The sequence below is a fragment of the Podarcis muralis genome, chromosome 16, assembly GCF_964188315.1.
Source record: "Podarcis muralis chromosome 16, rPodMur119.hap1.1, whole genome shotgun sequence".
Lineage (NCBI taxonomy): Eukaryota > Metazoa > Chordata > Lepidosauria > Squamata > Lacertidae > Podarcis > Podarcis muralis.
This window is the reverse complement of record NC_135670.1, coordinates 11,689,198-11,699,235: the sequence shown is the minus strand read 5'-3', so window position 1 is coordinate 11,699,235 and position 10,038 is coordinate 11,689,198. Positions and strand designations below refer to the sequence as shown.

At 47.8% G+C, this 10,038-nt stretch overlaps 1 protein-coding gene across 1 annotated transcript in view; it reads right to left on the bottom strand.

The window, feature by feature from the left end:
• SLC3A2 (solute carrier family 3 member 2) overlaps positions 1–9,905 on the bottom strand; it is a 24,548-nt gene extending 14,643 nt beyond the window's left edge. Inside the window, exon 1 of the mRNA XM_028710642.2 lies at positions 9,484–9,905. Coding sequence (XP_028566475.2) covers positions 9,484–9,574 — 91 coding nt within the window. The 5' untranslated portion in view covers positions 9,575–9,905. The remainder of the gene's footprint in view (positions 1–9,483) is intronic.
• Positions 9,906–10,038: the final 133 nt, after the last annotated feature.

The following is a 10,038-nucleotide window of genomic DNA, read 5'->3' as shown; positions in this document are numbered from 1 at the left end:
GTTGGGGGGCCTTGGCCCCCACAGCCCCGCATAGATGGCGCCCCTGACTGGCATCATGGACCAAGGCATGTCTGGGTAGTAATCAGTTGGCCTGGAATAGCACTTCCATGCCCCAACATTATATAGTATAAAAAATAGTTGTTGTATTTGTATTTTGTATGCACGTGCCGCCTATAGTATTGCTCATCTTTTAGTAGAGTGGATTGGCTTTCTGAATATCTTACTGAATGCACATTTTATGGATTTTGTATTTATGTTTTTTATGTTTGTTTGTTTTAAATTTCTGTGTTATCCAGTTCAGCCCCTTTACAACTTCCTTTTGTATAATAGTAAAAAAAAATAGGGACTTCTGGGGGGAATTTCTGGAAGGTGCCAGTTTGTCCTGGATCTTCGGCAAGCAACATTTTTTTAGTTTTTTCTAACTAAAAAAAGCTGGTTTTACTTTTTGAAATATGGCAACCCTAAATAAATAATAATAATACATATCTGATTTTTTTGTCAGTTCCACATTGTTGGAAATCAAGGTATAAGTCTCAACTACTTATACTACTTAAATAAATATAAACATTCTAGCCAGTTGTGCTTGTCAACCCAAGGGCAAACGATCTGACCTCAATATCTTATTTCTAGAGGACCTGGGCAAAGAATGCTGGCAGAATGGAATCTCCTCCTTTTTCCTTAGCAATTTTCTCCCAACTCCTGAAGGGCACTCATTCCTGAACACCCTCACTCCCAAGGCTCTTAAACTCCAACCGTTCCTCTTTTGATTTCCATCAAATACCTGTCCAACATTTGGGTCAGGCTTCCATCACGTTCAGGCTTGTGTTCAGCCCAGGGCTGGAGGAGGAGGAGGAGGAGAGGTGGGAGGAAGCCTCAACAGGGGTGAGGCTGCCCCAGAGCTAAGTAAGGGATCCACGTGCTTCTCACCCCACGTTGCCGGGAAGGAGGGCGGCCTGCAGGCCAGATCTTGTAGCCTCTATAAAGGCCTGGGCTCCGAGCCAGCTTTGAATCCCAGATCTGAAATCCCATCGGAGCAGTCAGGCATCTCAAAGCAGGGATAAAGCAAGACACACATAACAATTAATGCCCTTTTTTCTGGTTGCCCTTTTCAGGGCCTAGCAGCTATTAGAGCCGGATTAACCATGATGCTATGTGGGGCCTCATTGTGTGGGGCAGGGCACTGCTTTGATTTAAATAGCTGGATTTTACTGAAGGTCTAAGAGCATCCATTTTGTTTATGGCACCAAACTTGTTGGAAACACAGCTAAAAGATGGTCGCCTTTTTAAAAGACGCTCCTGTACCTGTGTCTTTTACAGCAAGCTGGTATGTGGCAGCTATGTGGTTAGCCACACTTAGGGCAGGTGTTTAGGGGACCTTTGACTCACCAGATGTTGAACCACAATTCTCTGTGTCCCCGGCCATTGGCCACGTTTGCTAGGAGTACTAGGAGTTGCGGTTTAGCAACTCCTGGAAGGACAAAGGAACTTAGGGAAACCTGAGGTGGCCCTCCAGACCTCTCTATCTGGCCCTTGGGACTCTCTGCAGGCCTCACACCCTCCCCAGCCTCACACCAGCCCTGCCTTGCACCCTCCTTGGGTGTTCCTGCCTGGCTGCAATGCAACTCTATTAATGCTTCTTGCCAAGATGGACGATTGTGTGTGGGTGTAGTAGAAACTAGCCCACCATACAACGGTCACATTCACTGCTCTGCTCAGTGCTTTCTACCACTGGCCTGTGGCCCCCAGGTGGCTGCCCAGATGGGAATGCGGCCCTCAGGCTGAATAAAACTCCCTGTGCCTGACTTAGGGAAATTTCAGTCATCTTACAAAGCAGATGAAGGAGCTCTGCAAAAAGAGACAGTACAGTGGTACCTCGGGTTAAGTACTTAATTCGTTCTGGAGGTCCGTTCTTAACCTGAAACTGTTCTTAACCTGAAGCACCACTTTCGCTAATGGGGCCTCCTGCTGCTGCTGTGCCGCCGGAACACGATTTCTGTTCTCATCCTGAAGCAAAGTTCTTAACCTGAAGCACTATTTCTGGGTTAGCGGAGTCTGTAACCTGAAGCGTATGTAACCTGAAGCGTATGGAACCCGAGGTACCACTGTAATCCTATCTGATGCACAGAATTCCTGGTGACCCTATTTTTCCCTGCGTTAAATGCTGTCCTCCCCCAGTGTGTTTACACCATAAAATCTTCCTCCCTGAATTCCCAGAATCCTTCCTCCTCCTCCTGTTGTTGTTGTTGTGCTGCTCAATGTTATTCGGAACAAGCAGAAAGGCTGGGTCCTTGCCAGGCTGCGGAAAATGAAGCGGTATGTTATTGCCGCATGTTTATCTGCTTCTCTGATGGATGGTGGTGCACACTCCTGTTGCGTGATCCCGCCGAGACTCACTTGAGTTCACACAGATAAAGGCACTCTTGGCCAGAGAGCAACATGAGTCCTCTCTCTCTCTCTCTCTCTCTCTCTCTCTCTCTCTCTCTCTCTCTCTCTCTCTCTCTCCCCCCTCCGCCGCCCCCTACGGTTCAAAAAGAGCTGAATGCTTTGGCCACAGACCAGTCCACTGAGCTGAAACAGTTTGAAAAATGCTTGCTGTTGTAAACAAACTTTGAACTTTTTATCTGTGTCCGAGATGTTACCTTCCCAGCCGTGTTTGCCCCAGAAAGGCAAATGAGCTCCCTCACTTTGGCAACAACATTGCAGTTAGAAAACCTCATTGCCTCCCACTGTTTTGTAATCACCGTGGCTGGTTATTCCAGCACAGGAATCAAGCAGAGAATCCCAGGCAGTAAGATCAGGCTCTCAAATCAGACCTACTTCAGTTCTCATGCTTCCGCAGCCCCACCTTGCCAAGTGCGGAGAATCAGTACTGCAGAATTCAACCTCCTGAATTAAGAAACTCCAAGATTCTAGCCCTTAAGAATACGTACAATGATAGGCCTGAAACTATGCTGAGTTCAGATAAATCGCTGAGTATGATTTCTAATGGTCAAAGAGCAGGGCCATAATTTCCAGCATCGTTCTTCCCCCTTCTTGGGCCAACCCCGGAACTCAAGGTCCTTGGGCGCAGAACTTTGTTTGGCAGCAATTCAGGGCTTAAACTTTGGCCTCTGTTACTGCAGGACTGGAAGGAAAGGGAAAGAGTATCAACTGCTCTTAAACAGCAGTGTGTATGAGTCGAATCGGGGACGCGGGTGGCGCTGTGGGTAAAACCTCAGCGCCTAGGACTTGCCGATCGCATGGTCGAATCCCCGCGGCGGGGTGCGCTCCCACCGTTCGGTCCCAGTGCCTGCCAACCTAGCAGTTCGAAAGCACCCTTGGGTGCAAGTAGATAAATAGGGACCGCTTACCAGCGGGAAGGTAAACGGCGTTCCGTGTGCTGTGCTGGCTCGCCAGATGCAGCTTTGTCACACTGGCCACGTGACCCGGAAGTGTCTGCGGACAGCGTTGGCTCCCGGCCTCTTGAGTGAGATGGGCGCACAACCCTAGAGTCTGGCAAGACTGGCCCGTACGGGCAGGGGTACCTTTACCTTTACCTTTATGAGTCGAATCAAGCTCAAGAGGCTTTGGTTCCAATTCCAGCCCAGTTTGCATTGAAGTTGCATATACACCATACAGCAGCACACACCCCTCACAATAATCCTAGGAACTTGATATTTTATCTGTCAGAGCTACAATACCCAGCACCCTTAACAAACTACAGTTCCCAGGATTCTTGAGGGAGGTGTGTGCTTTACACGTATGGTGTGTACATAGCCTCAGTCTGTCCTGCATGCCCCGTGGAACCACATCTGTCACAATCACTTAGATCTTGTCTGCGCTATACATTTAAGGCAGAATCATATCGATTTAAACAGTCATTGCTTCCCCAAAGTATTCTGGGAACTGTAGTCTGTTAAGGGTACTGTTAGGAAGCCCCTATTCTCCTCACAGAGCTACAATTGTCAGAGTTCCCTGGGAAGAGAGATTGATAGCTAAACCACTACTGGCAGCTCTTTGAGGGGAGGAAGGGTCTCCTAAGACTACTCTCAGTACTCTTAACAAACTACAGTTCCCAGGATTCTTTGGGGGAAGCACTGCCTGTATAAAGTGGTACTGCTTTAAATGTATCCTGCAGATGAGGCCTTAGTGTACCACTGCTGTGCTGACTGCAGAGGCTGCGAATCACACGCAGGGCGGGCCTAGTGCCAGGGAAGCAAGCAATCCGAGAACCGGCTGTGCCGCCAAAATGCTCTAGTTCTCAGAATCAAACAATAATAAAAACCCAGAACAGATGTGACATTTCCCTCCTCTCCCCGTGCAGTGAAGGCTTAATACAGTCGCAGACACCCAAGGAATGGAAATCTGGGGGTTGGTCATCGGTCCCACTTTGTGCAGGTCTCTATCTGAAGATCACCCCCTTGATTGACAAATAGTCAATCAGCCACCTGGCTAGCTTCAAGGTGCTGGGTTTGGTGTGTAAAGCCCTAAACAGCTTGGGACCAGGATACCTGAAGGATGGTCTCACCTTTTTCAGCCAGAGCATGCCAGAGTACACTTCAGGCACTTCTCAGGTGGGCGCCATTACAAGCTGGTGCTCCCCCTGCCCATTTCTTGCCTTTACATACGTCTGAGAAGCCCCAAACGAACATTTAAAGCCAAAATGGAAGTTGGCCCGCATATGAGAGTCTACACTTTTTAAAATATATGACTCCACCTAGCTCTTAGCCTCTCCTAGCCATGATTGGTCAAGCTACAGCACGGGGCCAATTTGTATTTCCTTTTCTGTCCCCGTGTAGCAGTGTCGGGCTTTAAGCTTTCGAGCCAGGCCTCTACTATTGCACATGCGCACGTTTGCACGAGGGCCCTTCTGAGCTGCCCTAGCCACCCGCCTGAATCTAAGAGAATGAGGGAGGCGGGGGCGCATTTATTTGACCTGCACCAGAACTAGGGGTGACCCCAAACCAGCTAGGGAGACAGCTTGCAGTAGTTTTTAGCATTCCGTGAGTGGTGAACCTGGTTGTTGTCAAACCTGCATCTGTTCAGGGCTGCCCCGAGTCGCCCGGCCACTTGCTGTAACAACTTCATGGTGAGTTCTAGCACCATTTTTCTTGGAAAAAAGCACTGGTCTCACTGCATACCCAACTAACCACTGCACTCCGCAGGTGAGGGCCTCCTGCAGATACCATCTTATCAAAAGATTGATGCCACACAATGTAGGAATCTGGCTTTTAGTATCATGACAACCACCTCTTGTTAAATATTAGACAGACGCCTGCTGAAGACCTTCCTCTTCCAACAGGCCTTTTAAGCAGAGGACTTTCCCAGCCTGTAGCCTCGTTGGAACTGTTTGCAAAGGTGTTTGAACTGTTTTCTTGTTTGTGTGTTTGCCACCCTGGGCTCCTCGGGGAAGGAGGGCGGGATATAAATTGAATAAATAATAAATTGAATATATAGTAAAAGGAAGGAGAGTAGGTGCTGGAGGGCCCTTGAAATTGCTCATCAACAGCACCTCAAGAGCTGAGCAAGCAGGCACACACGTTGCTTTATCATAGCTTTTCCCACCATGTTGAGAATTGTATTTCCAAACCCTCCAACATGCTGAGTCCCAAAACTGGGATGCACATCTTACTGTCCATGCTCCTGTGTGATTCACATGACCCGCATGAGATCACGGAGCCCAAAATACACACTTTTTCAGGGCCGTGCTTTCACACCGTCTAAAAATGTATGTTTGGGGGCACTGTGCGAGGTTGCGGCCCCGAAAAAAGTGCTAGTTCTAACACAATGTTGGACTTACAAGCCAGCGTTCCAACTCATCACTATCTGTAGCTGATGCTTCTTCAATTAACATCCACCTTAGCTAGGTAAGACCTGTGTCCACTTGGTGGTCTGATCAACCATCCAGTGTATTTTAAGATTTGAATGTGTATAAGCATATCTTCTCTATTGTTAATGAGCAGCCTGTGAGCTGATGTTGCTTTCAAATTTTTAGAAACAAACAAACAAACAAACAAACAAACAAACAAACAAACAAACAAACAAACAGCACAGTTCTGCAATCAGTGAAGTTTTTAAGGTCCAGTCTGCCATTTTGATTCAAAATGGCACCCAACTGTATCAAAACAGAAATGAAAACTGGCTCCTCGATCTCAGGAACCATCTCACAAAATTTTGCTGCAATATCTTAAGAAGTGTCTGAATGCATAGCAAACTGACAAACAACTTTTCAAAATTTGCTAATTTACTGGCGTTAGGGATGCATGTCCCAATGACATTTTATGTTGTAATAAAGCATTCAAAATGATTTCTGAGTCGTCTTTCTTGACTCAATTAAGCTATCTCCACTGGTCTTTTGGACAATTAAAAACATGTCAAACTAAGTAAAAAGCTGTCCAGGTTAACAGTATTTGCACTTGTTGTAATGAGTAAACAAAATAAATTGGAAAGGAAAGAGAGATGGAAAGATCTGCAAGTTTGAAACTGGACAAACAGAAACCCTATGTTAAAATGAAATCTACAAGTCTTTGGGGTTTCTTGGGAGGTCTGGAAATACCACGGCAATTACTGAGCATGTGTAAAATAAAATAAAAATCAATGGAAAGGAGGCTCATTATTTCTTTGGAACGATGTACCGCAAGATCACATCCTTGAGCCAGGTGACCCCATCAAGATAAAAAGTGAGGCAGCTGCTCTCAGTGGAAGATTTCGGAGTGGTGGTTCTCATACACAAACACTTAACTCAGAGCAGGCTAGGATTACATGCTGAATGGATAAGAGTTCAACGAGGGCATCCATCTGGGTGCCTGTCTCGGATGTCAGGATATTCAGTTCCTTGGTACAGACATACTGTACTGGGTCAGATCTTGGCTAATCTGGGTGTATTCCATATGGTGGTAGCTATAAAGGGGCTTCTCTTACCCTATTGCCTGTGATAAATGGGAGTGAACATGGCACCTTCTGAACATAGTTAAGAGCCTGGCAGCTGGATCCTCCCAAAGACCCATCTAGTCCTGCATCCTGTTCTCACAGTGGCCAAAGGGATGCCCCAATGGGAAGCCCACCAGCAGCACATAAATGCAACAGCAACTCTCCCCATTTGTGATTCCCAGCAACTGGTATTCAGAGGCGCATCACTGCCCCCAACAGTGGCGAGAGAATATCACCATCAGGCTTAGTGTCCACTGATAGCCTTATATTCCATGACTTTGTCTAATCCTCCTTTAAAGCCATCCCAGTTGGTTAGCCATCAGTGCCTCTTGTTGGAGCAAACTTCACAGTCCCAAGTACATGCTGTGTGAAGAAAGTACTTCTTTTTGTTGTCCGTCCCCTGGTTCTGGTATTATGAGGTTTGGGGGTAGAGAAACCTTCTCCCAATCCACTTTCTTTATACCATGCATAATCTTAAAACTCCTCTCTATTTTAAACACCTACTGCATGCAAAACAGTGGCTCTGCCACTAAGCTGCAACCTCTCAAACTTGCCTGGGAGTCTCTTCCCTCCATAGCTCAGGGGTTTTGCAAGAAGATGATCCCTGGTTCAATCCCCGGCATCTTAAAATTATAAGGCACAACAGAGTGGGGGCAGAGTTCAAGATTCATAACTCACATTGCCAAATGCTCCCTCCTATCCTAAGAGCAATATTCCCAGTACATTAAAAAACCTAGCAGATCAGGGAGGCAGCTAGGCTTACAACCCTTTTCCTTGGTGTACTGGGTTTCTCTTTGCGAGGATTTAGCTCCATTTGTAGAGCATCTGCTTTGCACAATGACATCTCCAGGTCAAGCTGGGAAAGATGCTCTGCTCTGGAGAGCCGCTGCCAGTCAGTGTAGACAGAACTGAGCAAGACGGACCAAGGATTTGAGACAGCATAAGGCAGCTTCTTATGTTTCTTCTCCCTAATCTGAGCGACTTGCATCACCTTGACTCCAACTGGACCTAAACGCTTTCAGCAAAATGCTTTGGTCGAGGTCAGAGAGACTTGGGACTTTGGCCTAGTGTTAAGGCTAATCCAGCAGTATTCTTCCACAGCTTCCTAGGGAGGGGCTGCACTGAAACCCCGGAACAATTTAAAATAAAATAAAGGGTGGTTTATTTTGTGGGGTAGGGGAAGGAGAGGAGGGGGTCCGAAAGGCTCTCTCAAGGCAACTGAGCCACCCAAAATGGGAATGTGATGTAGCAGGAAGGGGGGAGGGAGTTGCTGCCATTTTCCAGAATGGAAAGGACAGGGAGAAGAAAGAGAAAACATATGGTTCTTAACTTGCATACTGTTTAAACTGGGGTTGGGATCCTCGGGTTTGAAGGCCAAATGCGGCCCTCTAACCCTATCTGGCCCTTGGAATTCTCTTCACGCCACACCCCATCTCCAGCTCTGCTTCAAACACCCTTGAGTGTTTTTGCTTGGCTGAAATATGCCTCTGAACTCTGGCGATACCTTGTACTTGTCTGGAAGGAGGCAGGGCCATAGCTGGGGGTGGCGAGGTGGGCCCTGCCAGGGGCACCAGGCAATGGAGCGGGCGCAAAACCGACTAAAAATGTCCATAAATATCGATTATTGCCTCATAAGAAATGGTTTTAAATAGAGGGTGAATTGAATGGGTGGGAGGGGGAGGAGAGGCAGAAAGAGCTACTTTGTCTGTGGCTTGGGGGTGCAATCTGGAAGGTTCTGCCAGGGGCGCAAGATCACCCTAGCTACTGGATGGAGGACAGAGCACCTCTGGATGGAGGACAGAGATGGGAGCATGCCTGAAGAAGCGAGCCTGTTGTACAAAGCTAACATCTACATTAATTGCTCCAGCCATTTTTGCCTCTGGCCCCAGTCACCACTGCTATGTGGGCCTTGGAAAGATGCACAGAAGGGAATGCGTCCCTGGGCCTGAAAAAAGGGTTCCCCACCCCTGTGCTAAACCAACAAGGTTAGATTGCTTGACAGACGACCCAGGTTCAAATCCTCCACTTAGTCATGAAGCTTACTGGGTGGTCTTGGGCTGGTTACTCCCTCCCTTCCTCTCTCCACCTAACCTACCTCACAGGGATGTTGTGAAGCTAAAAAGAGACGGGGGGGGGGGCTGTTTGCTGCTGGGAGCACCTACAAGACCCCTGTCTACTATTTTATGATTTTTTTGAGAAGTGGCAAGAAAAATCCTTATAATTAATAATACTATCAAATTGGGTTTCCTATATATGTTAAGAGAGGAAAAAGAGGGTCGGGTGATTAAAAATGGACCCAACATGAAATCCATTGGACAGAGGCCCACAAGGTTATTATTTCGCAAGCCATAAAACGGCTTGAACAAGGGGCTTAATCAACTGCCTCCCCCTGAGCATGCACAGAGTGCCACACTTCTGAGAGCGGGGGGGGGGGGGCTTTAGTCTATCGTCGTTGCTTTTAGAAATTAATGCAAAAGAACTGGGTGGGGAGCGGAAGGGGAGGCTGGCTGAGAATGAGAAACACAAGGTTAGCAGGGGCTTCAAAAGCTACTTTCGGAAGCGGCAGACAGTTACCTCGTCTCCCCTCCTTCTCTAGCTCTCTCCTTCCCAGCCGCATGTCCGGAGTCTCACCGCCGCCTAGCTCCCCTTTCCACACGGCAGCCATCTTGATGCCACTAAGGCCAACATGTTTCCATGGCAACCAGAGCGGCCAAGGAAGCTTCTGCTCAAGCGGGAAAACAAGACTTGGCAGTGGCTGGTGGGACCACACCGAAATGGAAGAAGACAGGAGACAATTGTCAACTTTGGCTGGGCCCCTCTCCCCACAACACTTGGGGAGGGGGGGGCAGACAGAAATTCAGCAGGTGAAATGATCATGGAACGGGAAGGCAGTGACAGGGAATGGGGGGCACATGAACTTTACTGTTCAGTGTCTATCACATTTCCTCAGAGATAGGGAATCTCAGGCCCAAGGGCCAAGTGTGGCCCTCCAGGCCTCTCTGTCTGGCCCTCAGAACTCTCCCCATGCCATACCTCACCAGCCCCATTTCCCATCATGAAGGTGTCTGCCTGGCTGGAATGTGGCCTTGAACTCTGATAATGCCTCCTGGTTGTATGGATGGAGGATAC